The sequence below is a fragment of the Chelon labrosus genome, assembly GCF_963514085.1.
Source record: "Chelon labrosus genome assembly, chromosome: 4".
Classification (NCBI taxonomy): Eukaryota; Metazoa; Chordata; class Actinopteri; order Mugiliformes; family Mugilidae; genus Chelon; species Chelon labrosus.
In genome coordinates, this window is record NC_140340.1 from 29,236,377 (window position 1) to 29,260,033 (window position 23,657).

At 42.2% G+C, this 23,657-nt stretch overlaps 1 protein-coding gene across 1 annotated transcript in view; it reads right to left on the reverse strand.

Moving 5' to 3' along the window:
- Nucleotides 1-23,182, reverse strand: part of LOC311487307 (arf-GAP with coiled-coil, ANK repeat and PH domain-containing protein 3-like) — a 49,185-nt gene extending 26,003 nt beyond the window's left edge. The window contains exon 1 of the mRNA XM_084543528.1: nt 22,900-23,182. Within this exon, the coding sequence (XP_084399654.1) occupies nt 22,900-22,946 (47 nt within the window). The 5' untranslated portion in view covers nt 22,947-23,182. The remainder of the gene's footprint in view (nt 1-22,899) is intronic.
- Nucleotides 23,183-23,657: the final 475 nt, after the last annotated feature.

Here is a 23,657-nt window from a genome sequence, read left to right on the forward strand (position 1 = left end):
CTTGCTAAAATAAATCAGTGTCACACCCTGCACGTGCTGAAACATGTCAGCCATAAACCTTGGGAGATGGTGATCTCACTGCACAAGCTCAACCCCACCCTCAACTCTCTTTCACCCTGACAGCTGATCTTGTACATCATACAAGAGATGAAGTGCAGAGAGTGAGCAAGACAAGCAACACCTGCCCAGCCAGTTTATTTTTTTTAAATGTCGCAACTTCACCTGTGTCTGCTGTAGAGGGAACGTGCACTGCAAGGAGGGTGGAAGGGTTGGCAGGGGTTTAGTAGGTCTGTGGCTTCAGCACCTGCTCCAGACAGCAACATTCCCAGAATTCCTTTCTGCTCCTGAGACTTTCAACAATGCCAGGAGATGCTAATTCTTGACTTGCGCCTGTTTTGCACTTGTCTCGCGATGTTTATACAGACTGAACTCTTCCCCATCACAACATGCCAATCAAACAGCAAAGAGACGTGTGTGTGTGGTCCGCACAGACAGCTGATTCATATTGTTTCAGAGAGAGAGAGAGAGCAAGAGCGAGAGAGATGGAAAACAGAAGGGATGAGACTTTACATTAAGCCGTCAGTGTAATTTGTTGCATGTGAGTATAGTCGTTAAAAAATAAATAAAAAATTCTGGCACATATCCGTTTCGCTGGATGTCAGTTGGAAATACAACACTGCTCCACACACATACACACACACACAAGCTCCACGCCCAATCATAGAGTCAAATCCGTGTTCTCCATTAAGTCAGTCTGAACCAAACACATTCTATGTCAAACAGCTGTTCAATCCAGAGGATAAGCTCATTACTATGGCGTTGTGTCTCTGGCGACACGCGCTGCCAATAAGCACTGACTGACATCTGATGATCCATAGATGACGTTGAACAGAGCAGCGTTCGATACCCTGTTGGTTTTCAAGTTCAGCTCTAGATGTGCTTTGTGTGGCTGATACATGTACTATTTTTTTGCATCATTCTTGTGACACACATGTTAGTACATATTTACTGACATGGTTGGAGAAGCTTTGGAGATCAGTTTACTTTTAGATCGTAAGCACATACTGTCAATGTATGCGATGTCCTCATTTAGCCCGTTCCCTGCAGTATCTTTGCTATTAATGCTTTTCCACTAACTAAATGCACTAGTTAGGAGATTACAGTGAAACTGAGTAAGACTAAGGATTATGGCTACTGCTGCAAAAGCATGACAACTGCATGAAAACGCAAGAGCGCATATAAAATGTATGTGTGTTTTTCAGCATTTTATCCTAACGCTTTCTTCCCAGTGTGTTTAAACACTGAAGCAACACCCCAAAGCAACTCCACTGATGATGCAGCCCAGTCAGAAGAGGGGGATGGGCTCATATGAGCTGCCAGTGGTAACATACTGTACATGGTCTGACATCACCAGAGGGGGGGGGGGGGGGGGAGGGGAACTTCACGTGTATGAGCGCCACATGCACTCCCATCAGGTCCAACAACTATCCACACTAGTGTACAGAGTCTATTCTTGTCCCCCACGCCGTTGGTGTACCTTAGCAATGACATTCATGTGGTGTTCATTGACATTAATGTATTCCCTTATGCTAACCATCTCAAGTAAGTCCCTTACCCTAATCCTGACCATAAACTAATAGTAGCCTTTATCCTGAAACCAAGTCAGCCCTGTAAAGAAGTAAGGACCAATCAAGGGTGTAATGTTCTCATTCCAATGGTGTAAAACTCAAACTGATCCTCAGAAAGATAGCTGTACAAGAACACAGCAACTTGCAAGCAGACTGACATATCCGAACCCCCTCCCCGCCACCATGTCTTCCAGACTCAACGTGCCAAATGGTATCACATGCACATCAGCATCACTTCAAGGAACAGAGGGACAGGACCAAGCCAAGGCCCAATGGGTAAAATGCTCCAGTTAGACATTAACAGATGAATTCTCTGGAATGATGCGATACATGCGCGTCTCAAGCTTTAAGCAAAACAATCATGCGTCTATCTATGTAGAGTGAGAAGCAAAATGTTAACCTGTTAAACAGAGGGTGGGCTGAAGCAATACAGAACAAGCAAGTGAACATTGTATGATGAAAATGCAGAATCTTATCGAGTCTAACGGGACATCTGTGCATGAATGTGTGTCCCGGCTGAATCCTAATCTAAGGTCAACCTGTGCAACCTCCTTATCTAAGCTACTGACCTAATATGCATGTGTATCACTGCATTTGCATGACAGCTGTGCATTTTTTATCAAATACAAGCACACAGTATTTTATTAATATATTATAAGCTAACAACAGTTTGTCATACATTTTATTTGTTAGATTATTTTGCGGGGTGACTCAGCCAGTAAGGCTGTGATGGGCACCGACCTAGTTTTCAACTGACATCAGGTGTAGAAAACAAATTCACGGTGTACTGGCACACGCTCACTCAGATAATTGGAAAGGAAATGAATGAAACATGACTGACAAACCACGCACAAAAGCAGGGAAATGGGAATAAATAAATGAATCACGACAATGTAAGACAGCTGAAAAACACTCACACTGACGCAGAGACCGACTAAGTACGAGGCTTCATCAGAAATCTCTTAGCCGGTCAGGCAGGTCAAAAGCCAAAATCAACCATAAATCTTGCAGTCTGACAAATTTGGTTCCATTCACCCATGCAGGTTCCTAAATTTCTGTGATGTGGCTCTTACTGTTATATGAATAATTGTTTGCTGAACGGTTCAACATTCATCTAAAACAACAATTTCATGCCTAAAAAAAAAAAAAGCATAATTAACATTACTTAAAACGATTATCAGGAGGCATGTTTGACTGTTTCAATAATAGCTTGAGGTGCACGGTTTATTGTGCTGAGCCCTCATGGTCTCATGAGAAACTAATTAGCATTACATCAGTGGGAATAGACATGTCAGACATGGCTCACCCTCTATAGCGGCTGTGGATGATATTTAGATACATGCAAATTTGTCAGCTGTCAGTGTGCATATCTGTGAGAATGACATTAGATTAGACTCTCCTCTCTGGCTTTTTGAGCCATTAGCAGTGCCTCAACTGCAAATTTACTGGTGTCATGATAAAGTATATCATGATAAAATTACATTTACCATATTGCACTATGTACAGCATGCACAATAAAAGACATAATGCATTAAAACCAATCCGTACAGACTTTAAACCTCTAACCTTCAAGAGGCTGAAAAGAGTCAAACCTTATTAGACATCCAAACAGTTGATCACTTTTGTCTAATTTAAGGTAAAACATTTACATTTTGAAGAAAATAATGATATTCTTTAGGTATTTTTAGTAATAGTCGGAACGTATATAGTGTAGGACTGCTTGTTCACACACAGACACGCGTCAAAATATCCCTTCCCAGAATTCCAAGTAGCAAGCACCATGGCAACCATCCATTGACCCCAATTACCATGGCAACAGGCATCAGCAACACTCACGCCTTTTTTTTTTTTTTTGTATAAATGATCAGTTTCCTCTTTGTCTGATGTCCCTGGTCCTTGTACATCTCCCTGGCACTCGTTCCTTCTTCTCCCTTTTTCTAAAATGCACGTTATCCACTGATATGCGCACTTACGGGTCTTCTTCTCCTCCTTAGAGAAAATCAATGCGCTGATATGATCTTTAGCAGTGACGAGCCAGTGGTGAGCGAGTGGCTGCAGTGTGGCTTGTGGTGCATCTGCAGTGCCCGCTGCCACAGGCAAAGTGCCCTTGAGCAGCATACTTATTCCGTAAAAGCTACACTCTGTGGTCAGTTCTGCTCTCCACAGACTGTCAGTGGGGTTGCTTTCTTTTAACTTGTATCGGGTCACGGAAAATAAATACACGATCTTTTTTCTAATTAATATTTTGAAAAGGCGAGAGATCTGCGAATGACTCTTATGTTTGCAGATGAGATTATGTGTCATTACAGTGTCATTGTCTTTGTCTCTTGATGGTAGCATACGCAGGTGTTTTTTTTTTTTTTTTTTGGGTGGGGACAGTAGCTGCAGCCCATCCCTTATTTCTTTGTTCTTCCATCCTAAACCACATTCAGCCAGTCACTGGGCTAAAGCCAATTCTGAAATGGTCACCAGCTCAAATTTTCCTCCATGACTATACCCCCCTCCCTCCCTTCTTGTCTTTGTTTCATTTGAGCACGCCTCCTTCTGTCCATCTGACAATCTGTCCGTCTGCCTCCAGTCTGTCTGTAACACTCCTTCGTTAGCTGATGGCACAAAGATGAAGGCAGTGTGTGCTTCTTTTCCGTATGTGAGAAGGTGTCAAGCATGCACAACGATGAACAAGAACCGCACAGGAAATTTATTTAGGAGCACAAACTCTGATTAAATCTACACTCACTATATGCACTCACTTTTCATGACGGCGTTTAAAAATCTGTGCAGTCACACAAAATCCAGTGTGACTCATGACACCAGGCTCTCGCACGCGTCGAGACTCAATTAAAAGAGCCCCCAGTGAATGATCCCCACAGACACACACACACACACACGTGTCTAAACAGAGCCAAACACTAGTATCTTATGTGTGGCGAACAAAGATGCCTTCACTGCTTCGCCGTTAAACCCACCTCCCAACAAACACAACAAGCATCACACTCATTCCCTGAAAAAACATTTGACTGCGCCGATGGCTGACGAGACAAAGAGACCAAACATGACGCTGACAAAAAGGACGGCCATTACTCGTAGCCTTGAAGCTCGAGTTTGCCAGGACTAGTGGAAACAAGGAAGATAACTGAGACCAAGATGTATTTTGTTGAAGTATTCCTTTAGGGGAAAAAAAAGGAACAGCTCAACATTTTATGAAGCATGATTTAAAGAGATTTAGGCAAAAAGAGCCCAATACCTTTCTCTAATTTCATAAAGACAGAAAATAGGAAGAATCAGTGCGCTTGTCTCTGAGACTGTGCTTAATGCAGGCCAGAATAAAAACACCACATCATCTCTTTCAGTTTCATTGTTTACAGAAATTAGACATAATATTAATAACAAGCTTTACATACAGTTTTAGAGGAGATCCAAAAATGTCAGACTATCAATTAAAAATAAGAAACATTAATGTTTCATGAAACTAGATGTTCACACCATTTGTCTTTCTCATCTGTCTTTTACTGAACTTGTGGGAAATATTTTACGGTGTTAGGATCTTATTACTTGATTCAGGGTCAGTCTTCATAGTTGTCTGTGTAATAGCTGCATAATTCAACTCATTCCAAGAGAGAAGGCAAAGTTTATCTGCTTTCCACCAGCTGTCAGACCACCTGCTGGCTAAAGCAGACTATTGGTCCAAATAAAATGAATCTGTGTTATCATTACTCATAAGCAGTCGTTCTCCACGCCACCCACTATAAACACGATGCATTTCCAAGTATCTCCGATGAAGCGGTCTGCAATGTCGAAACGTCATTATATCATTCCAGAGTACATTCCAGCTGCAGGCCAGCAGGAAGTGTGCTGGGAAGCTTCTCATGCCGGGGCGCGGAGCAGACAGAAATAATTTTTCTCTAATGTATTGTAACCGCAACTCAAGCCAGGTGGAACTCCTATTTCTTGGAAAATACAACAATTTCGGACGCGAGAGAGAAAGAGAGAGGAGGGGAGAGGGTAAAACAGGGAGAACTGGGCAAGAGTTTTCCACAGGAAGCCACCACTCTGCTGACTTGGAGAAATGCAACAGGAGTTACATCATCATCATCAAGTGACAATAATTGTTCTAATCTGTGCGAAAGAAAGAAACAATAATGTAAATATAAATGGCACTTTCTGCACACTTTTTCTGATTCTTTACCCAGAACACTAGACATAGACTTAGCATTTACTCGGTACTTTCTTACCAGAATGTTTTGTTTATAAAGGCTAGAAGAATAGAAGCAACTGCAAAGACGCTGTAGAATATCTAAAAAGCCATGTGAAAACACAGCTGACAGCAGCACACATTGACATCCCAACAACCTTTACGTTGACACAAGTCAGCCCTCTGGCCCAGTTTTGGTGTTGAACCATTTAGCAAGTCTGATCATGTTCCACTCACACTCACAGAGGAATGCGCATTTACTGACTCACTACCAAAAAAACTGTAAATGACAGCCCTTCTTCTCAAATGATGGGGCTAAAGAAATAGTTACAGACGGAGATGAGCAGACTTCTGTGATCATCCACACAAATGTTGGATGATTACACAACTTGCAGCAACACCCTTTGTGCATTAAAGACTCCAATAAGGTACAAACCAGCCCATGAGGTTTGTGATTTGAGAAACGGCAATGGGAGAGCTCGGCAAAGCGAGAGGACACATCAGACATCCGACCACCGGACCGAAATCGGCAGGGGGCTGAATAGGACAGTACGAAATTCCAAATCTGTAACCTCCTTAACCTCGGCTGATCTCCCAGTGGGGCGTGAGCAGCGGCCGACACAGATGCAGCTTGCATGAGAAATGCAGGGGAGGAAGAAGACCCCTGTGGTGTGTACGCATTTTGTTCCCAGGACACTGTTGCTTCTGTCCTCTTTGCATCCATCCCACCCAGAGCCAGCTGGTAGTTGATGACAGAGGGAGAAGTAGGGGATCACACCAAAAGACGACGATATCAAACTAAACAGATATTAGCTGTTTTTTCTCTCTAGAGCCACAAATAATGAACAAGGTGTGAGGTAGACAGCTATGACGGCCTGCACAGTATCTTGAGTCTTGTGTTAGGGCCGCAGCTAAATATTTACATCACCTACAGTATCTGTGGGGCTATTTGTCTGGGAGGGGATGAACGCGGGCAGACTGCGATAAATGTAAGGATTTCTTAAAAAGGCTTTTTCTTCAGACAGACGGTATTCAAAGAATATAATAGCTCCCTATTGGGCACTGTAGAAAATGAACAAGCAGCTCAGTAATCCTATGAAAGAACAGTATCTATATACACACTTCCGTCGGCATCAGCTATAGTAAAAGATTGGCGTTGAGCCAAGGCGTGGTATAATCTTTTAAAAGTGTATCTACACGTTGGAAGAGGAAGTCAGTTCTTATTGTATTTACCCAAATGGAGCATTATTAATTTTCGGTGGTTTAGCAGTAACATCCTCAGAGAAGCACAGCTATATCATGTAAAAGGACACAATATTCTCACCATACAGCGATGACTAACCAGTATCACAACCCTCCTACGCCTTGAGCTGAGAGCCAGAAAGAGAAGCTAAAATCAGAATGAAAGCGCAAGCTGTGCTTGAGGGTATTTCAGCCCCTTCCTTTCCACTAAAACGGGATTTTCGGGACATTGAGACAGCAGCGGGAAATCAAAGACAACAGTAGTCAGCTGGCAACTTGACTGAAGTTTACAGAAATTCTGGATTCATGCCACTCTTACAAAGCACCTGTTAAAACTTGTATCATCAAATACCTGCACAGGAAGTAGAAACTATCCTTTCTGCACCTTCTAGAAGCTCTGAGTCATCCCCACTTGTTTCCAACTCCTCTGTAAAATGTCCAAGTATGACAGAGGAGGAAACGATACAGATATTTAAGGGCTGATACAGACAGGTATACAGGTAAGCTGCATCTACATTCCTCGCGTTTAGCTAAGCACAAGGAGCCACTGTTTCTGTTACAAGGCACAGAGCATGACTTCTTTCTTGAAGAATGTCTGGCACAGATAAGGCGTGCCTTTTGTTTCACCCTTATAACGCACACACACGCGCTTATATGCCTGTATGGATAAGCCAACACTAATACAGTATGTGTTGCTTTAACACACTTACACTGCACACATACACACAGACACACACCTGGCTGAATGTCAGGGTCAGAAATCTGATCCCTCGTGACGACTGAAGGACAACTGATATGTTCTCACAGTGTACATGTTTAGCTGTAAATCAATTTTGCTGTTTATATTTCTACATAAGTGGAAATCATTAATGCTAGTTTGACTTTATTTGACAACGCAATAAAATTTAGGGATACAGTAATTCAAACTGGGCCACGGAAACCTCCGTCATCCAGGAAGTCCCTTGAGCGAGTCGTCAAGGTTTGTCACACTGGAGAGGTATGGTTTGTTAAGACAGCTGTAAGGTAAAGCCGTGTGACATTCTGTGTTAATATTTGATCAGATCTCTCTGCTCACACTGACCAACAGGAGCAGATTTATGTATTTATTTATGGCTCTGCGCACATGCGAGTGTGAGTATACGTTTTGAAGCAAGAAAGAGGAGAGATGCTGCCTCCAACCAGCTGTGCACCAGAAGAAAGATGAGGTGAGCTCTACACTAGAGACTGCTTCCCTCCTGTTATCTTTGGCAGCGCTGACTGAACATCAGCAGAATAAGCCTCCTGCTGACACCACAGTGAGATGTGCCAAAGAGGAAACAACCACAGATTTACACTTTTATCCCTCTAAGAATGGTCCGTCAATGCCAAACTCTCAGCGAAGGTTGGCAGTAATCATCCGATCATGGACATCTCACTCACGCAAACTGAACAGCTCTTGGCTAAAAAAGCATCCCGAGGTCTGGTTTTAGTTTGCTGGGTTTGGCTGTGGAATACTGATGTACTACGTTTGAATTTACAACACAGGAATCGCGAATTAATGCATGCAAGTGTCTTAGAATAACTCCATTCAACAAATACTGTTTGGTCACCTCTACACATGGTGGGGAGTATCATTCACTGCCCCAGTCTGCTGTGAATGTGTTGGGAATTGGGGCTAAGAAAAGTTTCTTAATGGCATATTAAAAGTGAATATAACTGATTAATCATTTGAATCAGTTACACCTGGTCCATCTGTGTGATTCAATACGTTTGTATGCCAGTACTTTAATTTCTGCCCTTTTGCATGCTGTTGTAAACTGCAATTTCCCACAAATAAATTATTTTCTTCATTCTTAATTCTTACACTGGATTTCAACCAGTTGCTGCTTTTCCACAAATTGTTATAATGATATCTAATCATAAACTCTCAGACAATGCGACTGTGAAATGACTCATCAGTTCTTATGTCATTCATCCATTCATCTTCTGTAACCGCTTGTCCCATGAAAGGTCGTGGGGCCAGCTGTCATCGGGCGAGAGGCGGGGTACACCCTGGACAGGTCTCCAGTCTATCTCAGGGCTAACACAGAGAGACAGACAACCATTCACACTCACAGCTACGGCTAATTTAGAATCACCAATTAACCTAACCAGCATGTCTTTGGACGGTGGGAGGAAACTGGAGTACCTGGAGAGAACCCACGCAGACACAGGGAGAACATGCAAACTCCACACACAAATTCGGATTTTTTGTACCAGGCTGTAAATATGTTCATTTCAGCTGTAAAGCTGGACCTTTAAACACGTCTTAAGTGGACATTAGAAGAACAGCACCTCAGTGTTGGCTTCATCTTTCAACCCCGTAGGTTGCCACTTGGTGTTAATAAAGTCTTCCTTCCCTTGAACCTGTCAGCAAACACTGGTGACATTAGTTTTGAGAGTCGCAGTTTTATCACTTCCAAATGTCACCACACCAAGAATAAAATACAAAACCCACACAGTTATCCGCTAATTTTGTGAGCAAATTAAATATCCTGGATTCCAGTGAATTTATTCTATCCTCATCCTCAATCGGGAATTTGAATAAAGGGCATTTAAATACATCGCTGACTTTCTCTCCAGCACACAGTCCCTTATTTCTCTGTGTGTGTGAGATAAGGAAGTAAATGGAATCTGCTGAAGAGGCCATGCAGACAATGTGAGCTCACAGAGCAGGCAAATTTAGTTTGGGATAAACATTTATACATCTAATGAACACTGCAGCAATTTCCAGCATTGTAATTGTCAATGTGCGGTTACTGCTGGCCTGATTGGAAAGTTCATTGGGACGGACTGATGGGACTATCCGACCAGACTGTCATTATTAATTCCAAGAATACATGTTACAACATGTAGTATGAATGTGCTAATAATTATTGCATGGGATGTGTGGTGCTGTGGTGGTAAAGAAATGTAAGAGGATATAAAGTGGTGGGAAATCCCAGGGTTTGTGAAAGAACGACTAGACAGGTTTACATTAACACAAGGGGCGGTGTTACGCAAGACCCCTGCACACTGAGGCAGCTAAAGAAACAAAACAAGAAAGACTGAGAGCCTGGAGAGGGAACATGTACAAAGATATTCATTTCAGTAGTTGTATAAGACGTTTCCTGAAAAGGACTGTATAATAAGGTGCCAATGATGTTCTAAACAAACACAATACTCTGAGCCAGTGGATAGTTGTGTTTACTGAGGCTTGTTAACAGTTCTTGTTGGGGATTTCCTCAAGAGAGCTACTCAGACCTTAATGACTGGAGAACTAATACATCAACTTAAAGACAAGTAAATATTTATTTATCACTGGAAACCCTATTTGTGATATCTGAGAAGATAGAAAAGGGAATTTTTTTCTTCTTCAGAAGACAAGTGGTGCCAGAATTCATCACTCACGACTGACAAGCCCAAGCTCTCGATTTTCCACATAATCACGGTTAGATTACATCAGCGGAGTTCCTTTGAATTCGACGTTACCCACTGCTTCATTTCTGAGGAAGTATTTGGAAAATGAAACGTTGTCTGACGTTGCTGTCATAGAGGATGTTTAAAACTATTCCAAATCGAAAACATGACGACATAGCTTGTGTTATGGGCATGTAGTTGGCCTGTGTGCAATTACACAAACAGCACATTCATGCGTCAGTCAACAAGTCTTCAATCATAGCCGTTTGCTGTATCTGCTCTAGTCTAAACACTCAGCTGACAGTAGTATCCGCTGCTCTTGACAGGGCGTCAGCATTTCAGTTGCAGAAGATGTGACAAAAACATTTATGTAATTCAATTGCATGCTTCAAAGTTGGAAGAAATAATCTACACTTCCCTAAAAATGTAGAACAACAGTTTAGTATAACTGTTGAGGAGTGGGGCCTTAAGTACACAGGCTCTCGTAGACCTCACCAGTCACCATCAGACTTGTAGTTATGTTCATACGTTGAGTCTTAATCCCTCTCCTCTCCAGCCAAAATTTCTTTTTACAGAACCTCCCTGTTCAGCTAGCTGCATCTGTCTGCACTGGCATATGCACACACTTACACTAAGTAATTCCCGCAACATCTCTACACCCACATTCCAAAGCAATGGTATATATAACATGGTCATCCTTCCTTCCTGCTCATGTTGGAAGGAAGGATGACTTATTGGCCATTATGTGCTGGTCACTGCGGTTCAGCTGTTCTGATTCTTTCCACTCGTGTGCAATGGGCAATCCATCCAACAAATGGGAGGAAGCACTATCCTTCTGAAAGAGTGAATGTGTGGGTGACTTTGCGGGGGTGGGAATGATGGATTCAGGAAAGTGCGGGACTGCTGACAAGGCAGATGGGAATGTTTTCGTTTGGTTACATGGAACTCCACTGGGATCTGAAGGAGGGATGCGGGCTGAATAGTGTAGAGAGGGGAAATCCATCGGTTTCTAAAGGGAGCAATCAGTGCTCATGTCTCGATGCAAGACTGGCTTGTCAATCACACTTGTGATTTCAGCGCTGCAGGGGTGTTTGGATTCAGAGAGGATCAGGGCTGGTGGGCTGCCAAACACGCAGTGAGCCTGTGTCAACAACCTGCAAGGGAACGATCAGTGTGAAGTGTCTCATTACTGTGTAACTGAGATTATACAGGAAGATTTAAAAAAACAGCGTCAACAAGCAGGTGAATGGTGGTGTTTATTAAAGATTACATTTGTTAACATCAATGGGCCAAAACTCTGACGCAAACTGGTTTAGCCTTGTCCATTCAGCATCCTATGCTGCCCAGGAGACAACAGGGACGTGGGTGGAGGAGGAGAGAGAGAGAACGCTGAGGAATACAGAAGAATAAACAGGAAGAACAAACTGCAAATTAAAGTAGAAAATAATGAAAAGATGCAAAGGAAAACAACAGTTCCTAAAACCAAAGGAACACAATCGAAACAAAGGCAGAGAAAGTCGGGCCAAATCTGAACCAGCTGCTCAAGTGGATCCCAGATGTGAGCGAGTCAAGACACACTCATAAACACACACCGTCTCCTTCTCCGAGCTTTGCATGAGGCGGCTGTGAGCTAGAAGTGAACCGCATGACTATTTCATTTGTCACCTCAGGGAAGCTGTGTCCGAGCACCGCCCGCCATTCGACGAGGCAGCTGTCCACTTCCTCCGTTGGACTCCAGCTCTGTCCTCTGTGTCTTTGTGACATTACTCTTGGGGGGGGGATGTGTGTTTTCATTCATCCATGCTTAGCTGCTTGGGTGTGTGGTCAGCCCAGAGCATGAATCATGACGCATGCAGTGTATTAATGTATGAAATATAAGGCAGGTTACCAGGACTCCAACACACGGCGGTAACGATGGAGACCATTCAGCCTTCTTTCTTTCCTGTATTCCTTCCTCTGACCTTGACGTCCTACATCTCAGACCAACGCATCTTTCTCTCTGTGTGCTTCCTCTCACCCACAGACATCTGTCCATCAATTATCTCTGTGTCCTGTTAGTCATCTATCATCCCTACAGCCGGGCCACTTCCTCTTCCTGCAGTCTTCTAACTACACTGAGTTCAAAACCAGACCAACCCACTCAGCTACTGAAACTCAAACTCCTTTACTGCTGCTACACAACCTCTGCATTCCCAGTACAGAAAAAAAAAAAACAATGTGTGGAAGAGAAAGACAAGAAAAAAGAGCAAAGGCATCACAGAAAACCTGTGACAAATGCGTGCAACTGCCGCTTCGAAAGAGATCACTGAGATGACGGATGTTGACACAAAAGACATCCCAGACTTTCTGTGTGTGTCTCTCTCTCTGCCTTTTCTCTGCCGCTTGGTTAAACCAGTTGGGTTGTTTTTTGAAAGCAAGCAGCGACACTACAAAATTCCCACATTGTGCATAGATGACAAACATCCACTTGGGGCTTAAATGTCTCCTTTTACAGGAACACAACTATTAGTCATACCAACGTCAAAGGAAGGGATTTATTTCACTGGCTAAGATCTTGAATTATGTTTAGATAAACAACGGAAGAATGTCTATGTGTGTTTGGGTGTGAGTTTGACAGTCTTGTGGAACAGGCTAGTCCTAATGCACTTAGGTTTTGACGTTAGTCTCCTGAACAGGATGTAAACAGTGAGGACTACCGTTGATATTTCATGGATTGGTTTAGTTTTGGTTTACTGGGAAATGCTTCAGAATGAAACCCTCTTTCAACTGGATTGCATTTAAAAAAAAATCACTCAACTGCGTATGAAACAGCAAAAACAAATAAAAAGCCACCATGAAGTTAAAAGTTTTATTCTTGCTGACAGAAAACCTCACTGTTTTGGGACCATTTTTTGAACACGGAGAGACCGTGTTCTCTTCTGGGAAGTCGACTGATCGACCCTTTCACCTTATACACGGTTATGTTACTCTGCGGTGCCATATGCTGCCCACCAGTCTTTACACACAGATGCTGCTACATGTTAACAGCTTCATGCATGTGTGCGTACACATACTAACATTTTGAGGCTTTATCCATGCATGCCTAAATGAGTGGCAGTCAGCACTGAGGTCTGGCCACCACATATGCATTCCACATATTACACACCGGCCAGTCTGGCTGGTTTCCCCCTTGTGTGATTTAACGACTTCCTGGGGATTGAACTCTCCACAATTCAACATTCAACACTGCTTCCATCTTGAGCGCTTGACAAAAGCAAAAGTCCATCTTCTGGGTTGTCTATCAGTGGTTATGACAAAAGATACAACTGCCACAACACAACTAATTAGCAGGCCTGGTGTTTTGAACTGGAAAAGCCTCGAAATCTGCAGCTGAGTCAAGGCAAACATAGCACTCCACACTGGACAGGAACCCCAAAAATAGACAAATGTTTCTTGCTGAGAAAATAGTGTGCACTGCCAAGATGAAGAAAGCAGGAACAAGATGCAGGCAATTTACTTAATAGTTCTGATTCGAGTTTCAACAAGCCTTGGCAGGATTTTAACCGAATGCTGAGTTCAGTGGGGATGAACGATTGCACAGAGAGGTTATTTACAATGTACTACGAGGCAGCATGGAAGCTGTGAGAACGGTCAATTTGCGCCGCATTCTTCACTCTTGTAAATCACGACAACAACTGAATTTGTTCTGAGCCTTGCTGCTTTGAGATGGGACCTGTATCTCTACCTCAAACCGCAACTGGCCCTGTCTCATACAAGGTCCTTTTAGAAAAATATCCAACATCATTATCTGATGTCCCTCATTTCAGCTGACTGGAGAGGAATATTAGCCACAAACACTTGAGCTTCCCTTTCAAAGTGCACATTGTTGATAGTCATGTCTTTCTTTAGGAGTTATAAATGAATTGCCGATGAAGTTTGTGTCTACCTAGTCATCAATCATTCCTCTGCAATTAAATAACTAAATTCAGAAAATGAGGTTGCGTGATTCAACACACCACTTGCAAAACCTCTCCCATGAAATACTGTTAGTTCAATCATAACTGCCCAGACTCATCTGGTATGATTCTTTCATGTCCAAACTGGATGTTGCAGTCGCCATGAAACTTCTGGTTATGCTGGTTTCACAAACAAATTCACTTTAATCTCCCCTCGTTCCAGCCATGCATTGTCTGCGGAGCGGTAGTAGATTACCCAGAGTTATTTCCAAAGCCAGACGAACAAATCATTTTATTTATGGATTAAGACTGAAAGACTTGTTTATTACCAGCATGTCCACTGTGTTTGAGCCAAGATGAGCCACTAAGTAAGCGTGTAATTGGTGATTTTGTCCTGCCTTTTTACCAGATATAGCTTTACATTTGTTAAACATATCGGCGTTTTGGCAACATTAGCATACTGGTTAAATATACTGGCTATATAATGGCTATATTAGCCACAATTGTACATGCAGCCTTGCTACACTTGTTTTAAATGCATGCATGAATTAAAACATCAGTCCAAAGGTTGGATTGATGTTACGGATAAAACCAAAAAGACTCAGCAAGTACATGTGAATTGGGTAAAATATTACGTTTTTCAACAAGCGCAGAGATCCTGACCTGTCCTTTGAACTCCGCTCACACATAAACGTGTGTTAAACCCATTTTTATAATTCTATGTCCTGCACACTATAGAAATTGCATTGAGGCTCTCAGGGTAAGAGGCTGATAGTGTGTGAGCTTTAATAGGGTGTGTAGGCTATCCACTTGATTTAATCAGAGCGCGGTTACTGATAATCCTATTTCATATATGGGTCCCTGGGCTGCACGTGCGGGAGAGCGGCAGAAAAATCTGCTTCGCCGTGGATTCAGTGTCCACGTGCAGGACTGAACGTGAACACGCCGAACTGCCGTTTCCCAGACAAGCTGGGAAAGAGAGCAATATAAGAACATGATTTGCCTACGTGCTAGCCAGCAGGCAAGGGTATGCACGTGGCGCACATGCAAAACAGATAAGAACAATTAAAACCACATTATGAGTCCATTACTGGAATTATCATTGTCAATTTATCACAGATTTATTTATTTTAATATTCTTTTCAAATGAGAATCGATTTGTGAGAACTGCAGGCAAGCAGGTGGAATCACCAGATCTGTGAGCAGAGAAGAAGCTGTGATCTGTGCACATTATGTTTCCAAGCAAATAAAGTGTTCAGTTCGGTAGCCGTGGTAGGTGCTGCGTGATAGAGGTGGGATTTATGGCTCTTTGAAGGGAGCCGTATCTTGTGGATGTTTTCTTTTCAAAGAGCCGTTCAAAAGACTGGCTCATTTTTACATATTTATTTATTTTTAAGATAGCCTTGAAATAAGCACAGTGATAGGGTAAGCTCAGATCCGGGTCCACTGCTATGTTAAATACTACACTAGCTCCATCACCAACATGGTCTCAAAGCAAAGCAGAAGCCTCTGCGTCTCGCAACTACGATTCGGTTCCCATTGTTAGTTTTAAAAAGCCGGTCAATAGATTCCATTCGTTTGCCAACGTCACAACGCTACAGTGTGAGCAAACATGTAGCCTGCAAAGCTTTGGTGATATCTGAGACTTTCAATTAGTTCAGCCAGTTCAGTTCAACCTTGGTTGCTGCACTTTGTTATTTACAATTCTCTAATTTAAGGAAAGAGTGTGCTCCTTTTATTCTGTATTATGTAAGGGCATAATTCAATGCAAAACAAACAGCTGGCTTCTTTGTTCACCTGATTCGCCGTATGTATGTATGGTGACTTTTCTTTGTCGTGGTAAAATATCTATATCAGATCTTAAGACGACACAGTGATGCTGCAGCGTTAATACGACCCACTCCCCTGCTCAGAAACACCACATCTACACTGCTTTGAAGTAACCGCAATTTCTCATGCTTCTGAGATGACAGGCTTGTTTTTCTGCAGTTCACAGTTGGAGCGTTCCACCAAGGCCTCTACCTTTACACACACGCAGTCGGAACTAAAATATTTATGGGAACTCACGGCGGATGTTGGATATTTTTAAAGGCCCCAGGCGCCCTGCATTGTCTTTTTGTGACACTTGCAGGTTAAAAGAGGTTGAAAGGTCAATGGGAAGTTAAATGCTTGCTTCCCAGGGAGCAGTTTCTGATTCCCTTCGCTAACACCATCACAAAAAACAGTCACCACATCAATGTTGCACAATTCCCAGTCTGTTATGGTCCAACCTTTCAGAGCGTTTCCCCCTGTTAAAGGGTTAGCAAAGCTTGAAATAAAAGGACTGCATTAGACACTTCTGAATTATTCAAGTTTTACAATTTAGACAGCAGATTAAGCTATGCAATACTCAAATTGCACAAGAGAACCACACTGCAGCTCAGAGTGGTAAAAACAATGCAACCTGAGGTCAATTTGCAGTTAACTACAATATCCAGATTAAAAAGCTCATATATTAGAACCACAATAGGAATATTAAACCTACATAAATGCATCCTCCCCATGTCAAGCATTATTAAATTGGTTCCTGACCTTCTATACCTTCAAAGGAAAACCTACTGCCTTGGAGAGCAAATCCCTCAAGATTAGGGTCAAAATCAGGAGATTTGCTTGCCATTTCATGGTGTTTGCCAATAAATGCAGCTGGAAGTATTGGAACAGAGCGGTTTAGAGAAAAAAGAGAATACTCATCTTTAGCATAGCAATAACCAGGACTGATAGAAGTTTAAAATGAATGAGTAACCTCCATATATAGTGGTTAAGAGGATATGAATTCTAGGCCAGCTGGCTGCTCCTTCTCTTTCTGTGCATGCATCTCCTTTGTACATGCATTAGGGAAATGTCTTGACATTAGCAATTTAATGTAGGTGATCTGGAGTCTTTCTAAATGTCTTGTCAAACACTTGATGTTCTAGAGCAGACATGTCAAACTCAAGGCTTACGGTGCACATTTGGCCCACAAGACAATTGTATCCAGCCCGCATGATAATATTTTATATCTATCAGAAATGGCCTGCAGGTATTTTGCGTGCGTCCTTTTGGCATCAGACAGGTACGTCGGTTAACATACATACTAACATACGGACACACTGAAAGTGTCCGTTAGCCAAATAACAGCAGCATGTTTCACACGGCCTTAGCATGCTAATTTAGCCCCGTGGTTAGCTCCGTTCTCCACCATATAGTAACCACCATGTTAGCCTCGCTAGTTTTGTTTTATTCTGGTGCCAATTCAAAGTGTTCATAACAGCAGTTCATACAACATACAAATAACATTAGGAAACCATACTGTGGCCTGTTAATCTCACAATGTCTGATGAAAATGAGCGTCGTATTTGCCCCAGTTGGAAAAACAGTCCGAGGAAAAGTGTTTGGAACACAACCGCAAGTTTTTGTTTGTCAGCCTTTACAGCAGTGGTATCAAACTCAATCAGAGAGCCAGGACCGCTTCATTGCTGATGTGTATCTGATGCTTGCTGAAACAAGATGTGGCTGCTTCGCTAGCGTCGTCGCTACCTGTGTACATGGAAGGAGGACGCTGTCTGAAGCTGTGTAGGCACCATTGACTGACAGGGCAGAGTGAGCTAGTTATGTCACAAATGAGTCAAAGGACGTATTCTCACTCTCAGACCACTCATAACAAACTGACTGCATGGCTTTTTTATCAGCTTTTCTGAGCTGGCTTACATGCTACACACCCTATTAGACAAAACTCAAAAGTATATTTCTGTTTGAATGACTTCTGATAATACATCTGAAAAGACAAATTGTGTCTTATTTTAAATAAATATCCATTCTGGTTGGCCCGTGATTTGGAGTCAGTTCTTAATTTTTGCCCCCTCTCTGATTGAGTTTGACACCACTGTTCTAGACAGAATCCGTTTCTGGTGCAGTTTTAAGGGTCATATGAGATGTTTTCGGTAAAATAAGTTACAAATAAACAGACAGGGTTGCTTAGGTGTACAGTTAAAAGCTAGCACCTCTACTACTTCCATACCATCACACTGGGACACTTTCCAGGCAACATTGCTTTAGCAAAGGCGCAGTTCATCAATGTCGACCTACTTTGGCCACAGGTAATCTTACTCAGCACCTTAATAGATTTTATCTTCCACTTTAAATTCATCCTCACTGTTGAAGTTTCTGTGTGCCGTTTACTCTGCAGGTAATACAGCTACACTCTCTCCACTGGCGGACACTGGCAAATGCGTGTTTTCATGTGGAGTACAACAGATTAGAGTCTCTCTCTCTACCCTTGAGTAAAACAGAGATACAGGAAGTTTCTGTTGCCACCGAAGCCACTGGTCAGTCCTGGCAAGAGTACAGCAACTTCCCTACCGCCAACTAGAAGGCAACACGATGCATATTTACACCTTTCACAGGCTGCAGACCAATAGGAATTCATTTTCTCGAATAGGCTAGCAAAGTGAAGATGTGTGTAAAAGGAGGATTAGAGGTGACAATGGCGCAGGTAGGGAATAAAAATCCAGTTAAAAGAACCCGGGGGACCAGACAGATATCTAGAGAGTCAAAAAGCACTTTAATCTGCCAATAAATGGAGACATGCTTTTAAGGCAATGTAGGGAATCTCATATAATATATCTCTAGATTTTGAGTCCATTTTATTACACAAGAGGAAGGCTTATGTTCTGAAGGCTACAGATTGAGGTTAACTCAACGGCTAGGGAACTGGAAACAGCGCAGCGGCACAAACAATCGCGCCATGTACCTTTCTCACAGAATATGGAGTCTAAGAGCTAAAAACACTGATAGGTTGCGACCTCTCGTCTAGTATTCCTGCAGGTAACCATGGCAACCAACCACAGACAAGGCATACACCAGGTTCAAAACAGGTGAAGCACAAACAGGACGTTCCAAACACGTGCAATCAGAATCATCCAAATTAACTCCTGAAGAGGCGGTTTAGACATTATCAGATAATAGTTAGGTTGAAATTTTTTAAAAAATAAATAGATTTCTGGCTACAAATTGTATTTACCTGAAGTGGAATGTATTTTACATGAGGTAAGCTAGCATTCAGATTTGGCAACTTGAAAGCACCAACATAGTGAGCGTAACGCAAGTCTACGGAAAATCATTATTAACTGATGGTAATCTATATGGTCTATGCAGCCACTAGCGCTGACTAATTTTTATTTTTTTTTTTAATTCGATTTCATTTTATAGCACATACTAACAAACTACTTCAACCAGGTTATGGCTATTCGTTTAGACTTAGACTTAGATAAACTTTATTGATCCACAAGGGAAATTAATTTGGTTTGACTAAAAAACGCTGGTGGTTTATAAAGTCAAAAGCAATCAAATTGTATGACACTTTCACTTGCAAAAGAACAACTCCATCTGCCGCGTCCACTCATCCCGACTCTTTCTAAACGTTGTTGACTCATGCACTCAACCTGTCAGGACTGCCTGATGCTGTATTATGTGGGTGGCGCAGAAAAAGACAGAGGAAACAGACTGAGAGAGGGAGGCAGACAGGTGCAGTTAGTTCTCATTAGTTTACATCTGACACGGACACACCAACTGTAAGCTTCATATTAGTGGGTTTCAACAGGAGAGTCAGGCACTAGCCCAGCTACCACACTTACAATAACTACACTTTACTGTAATAAATTTAATTACACGACTAATTACTTTCAGTAATGTCGCAAAACAACAATATGCAGATAGACACAAAACCTCCTCGGATTGCTTTTTGAGCAGAAAGCAATGGAAAAAATGCTTTAAGACAAAAATTACTTGTCACAATAAAATTATTCTCTTTGAGTGAAATTCTAAATAATAATAATGTCTTTTCAAAGCACCCACTCTCTTCCATTCTTAAATTTTCTGTCCTTCTTTCTCCCAGCTCTCTTACAGAAACTGTTGCTAGGCAACAGCTCACACCCACCCACATTCACCCATATACAATCAATGAATAGAAGACTAAACTTAGCTGTAAAAGGATCAACTAATGCAACCACTGAAGATCTATATGGAAAGCACTTTACGCAAGATTTTAGATTTATAGAAATCAATATCAGTATCCGAATGTCCTAACGTTACACAGTCGTGTGTGTTCATTCGGCAATGTGCTGTGACTGCGTATCAAAACATCATGTTAATAATAACTTTTCCAAGAACATGTTCCTCAAACACATAATTCTGTTTACTGAACCCAATGAAAGCACAAATAAGATAATCTTTGTCTCGTGGAAATCAGATTACAACCATTAAAACCAAGGACCTGCAGGCAGGTTCACACTGCACAGGCATCATCACATGCTTTGAGTGCAGCAGTTCAGAGAAGAGAATGAACAAAACGGTGTGTGTTATACATACGCGGGTATACCTTTAAACATTCTTTCACGTTGACCCATTCATGCATACACAAATACAGGACTGGCGCAGGTTAAGACCTGCAGAGAGCGGGTGTGTGTCTCTTTTTTGCAGCATGTGTGGGAAGACAGACAGGACAGGCTTTCTGCTCTTTGGCTGGATTACAACATGATCCAATACAATGGAAAATTCTGCAATGACTGTGTGTAATTACCTGCTTAACACGTTCAATACTGACTACAGACCTGCTGCCATTTTCAGAATAACTGCTCCTTAAGAAACATGCCAGTCTTAAGTTTTTGTTAGGATTAGGCACCTATTAAAATGTGCCACACACACCCTTGATGGTCCACAATGTTCTCATGAGTACTGTCTGTGTCTTTACTTTCACGATTTTTGACGCATGGACAATGTTGCCTTTATTTTCAGTAGTGCTTATATGTTGCATCACTATATCGTAATATGATACTGGTTACTGGCTCTGGTTGCAAACACAACTGTCTTTTTTTTTTTTTTGCAAGAAACAATGTGTGTGTTGTGTACAAGAAATCTAACAACAAGATCTCTCATGCTCCATGCAGAGATCATCATGTCTGACTTCAGAGTAGTGTGAAAGAAACTGATGAAATGTTTTACAATGCAGCTCAGTTATGTGTATGTTATTATAATTATATTATACATTACTCGCTTCCTATCCAGTCAAACAGGAACATCAGCTTCCTCAGCAGTGGTGGATTTTTTCAAACAGCGTTCATCATTAATCTATGCTAAAGTGAACAGGGAGAGAAAAAGAGGAATTGTCTGAATGTGTGCTGCTTCTTTTGTCTCTTCTTGACCTTCTGTCTCTGCCACCCATCATCACCAAGGCAGGATTTAAGGAGCAGATCGTCTGTTTCTGGACGCTGCAGTCACTTTCTTTTATATTCTGTTTGCTCCCTCAAATGACAACCTGTTAGTCTGTGGATGTATACAACATTACATGCACAGGATGAGATGAGTGTGAGAGAGTTAGAGAGGAAGAGGGAAGCAGCAACATGACAGAGAGCAAACAGGCAGCAGACGCTGACATGGAGAAACAGACAGGACAGTATTTTTTTTTCCTTTACAACCTAATGCAGTACATGCCTTTGTCTGTAAACAGAAGAAGTTCTGCTGTGTTTCAGTAAAACACTAAGTAGATGTCACCGTCACATATCTGCAACCCATCTAATGGCCAAAAATAACAGGGGGATCCCTGGCCTACATGGTGTGTGATTTTTCCCCACTGGCCGGCAGGAGTGCAGCCAGACTGGCACGTGGACTGACTAAAGCTACAACCCTCCAGCGGGCAGGCGGGGGGCCAAACAGCTGGATCTTTGCCCGGGATACAAGCTCCCATCCTGCAGAAAGCGTGTACTCCTCTCCCTGCTGCCTTTTTGGCATCTGGTACACTGCTGCTGCTGCTGCAAGGACATCTCCTCTACAGTGTGCATACAGGGACACTCTGGGTGACCACTGCAGGCCTTAATCTATGATCAAATGAAAAGACTGCACCCAAATTGTGTGCCATGCTGCAACACACACAGAATAAGTATACCCTTCTACAAATTATTTTAGTCCTGATGCCAAGACAAAAAATAAATAAATAATTGGAATTTTAGATTCAAGCAAAATGGATCCTGACTGGATGGATCCGGCAGTGAGTGTCCCGCCTCTCATATGCACAAATTTCACAACCCACGTTCAAAAAAGAAAATCAAACCCTCACACAGAAACCACTCATGGTCTTCCAGCAAATGCATCACACAGCAAATAAATACATTAATAACCATCCAGATGTTGACATGTGAAAAAAAAAATGCAAGGAATCACTGAAAATCTGAACAGAAATGGACAAACAGCAAAGACAGACAGACAGACAAACGCCATCCGGTTGCTGAACACATGAGCGAATCATGCATGAAACACAACATTCACCCTGTTGATGCCGCCTCAAATTCCGAATGAGCTAAGCCTGCTGTTTCCCGACTAAAAAATAAATAAATAATAATAAAAAAAAATCATGTAAAAGAAGGTGTGCCATTTTTGCGCACCGCTGTGATGTGCCTGAGAGGAGCAGCCTTACCTGAATCGGGGTGAATCTTTTATACATTCTTCAAAGTCCACCGTCATTTTTGCGTTTTCTCGTGTATTCCCACTTCAGTCTGCCAATGTCATTGCCCGCGGCGGGATGTCGCTTGAACTGTGCGGATGGTGACGGGTATTCCTTGACGCGCAGCAGTCTGTCGCCCCTCTCCCGGTGGCACCGTGACACAAAATGCGAGCTGAGTGTGCGGCGGCCGGGTGGATTACTACTACACTGCTGCCGCTGCTGCCGAGACAGGCGAGAGGCGTAGCTGCACCGTGGAGACGCAAGAAGTAAAGGAGAGTGGCGAGTAGACACAACCTGCAGTAACTACCCACAGGAACACAAGGGATCATGGGAAATAGGGGCTTCTTCCTGATTTCACGACAGGAGGGTAGTTTATGACTAGGCCAACTGTAAAAACATTTTGTGGGTTTATGATTTCTTTCAGAATTCTGAATGTAATCTGGATAAAGGCATAACCCTTTATTTACTTATTTATTTATGTATGTATTTATTTATTGTTACAGTGGCCCTTAGCTTCATCCGTAAACCTAATTATGAAGGCAATAATGCTCGTCTTAAAAACGTATTAATGTAAACTAAACTACAATAATAGCTTTTTCATCCCTAATGTCGGTATTAAATGTAAATACACTACACTGACCATAAAACGTATTAGAAAAAACAGTAGGATATGGGGAAACATAAATTGCAGGCATCTTCTGCCATAACTTGGATAAAAATAAATAGAACAA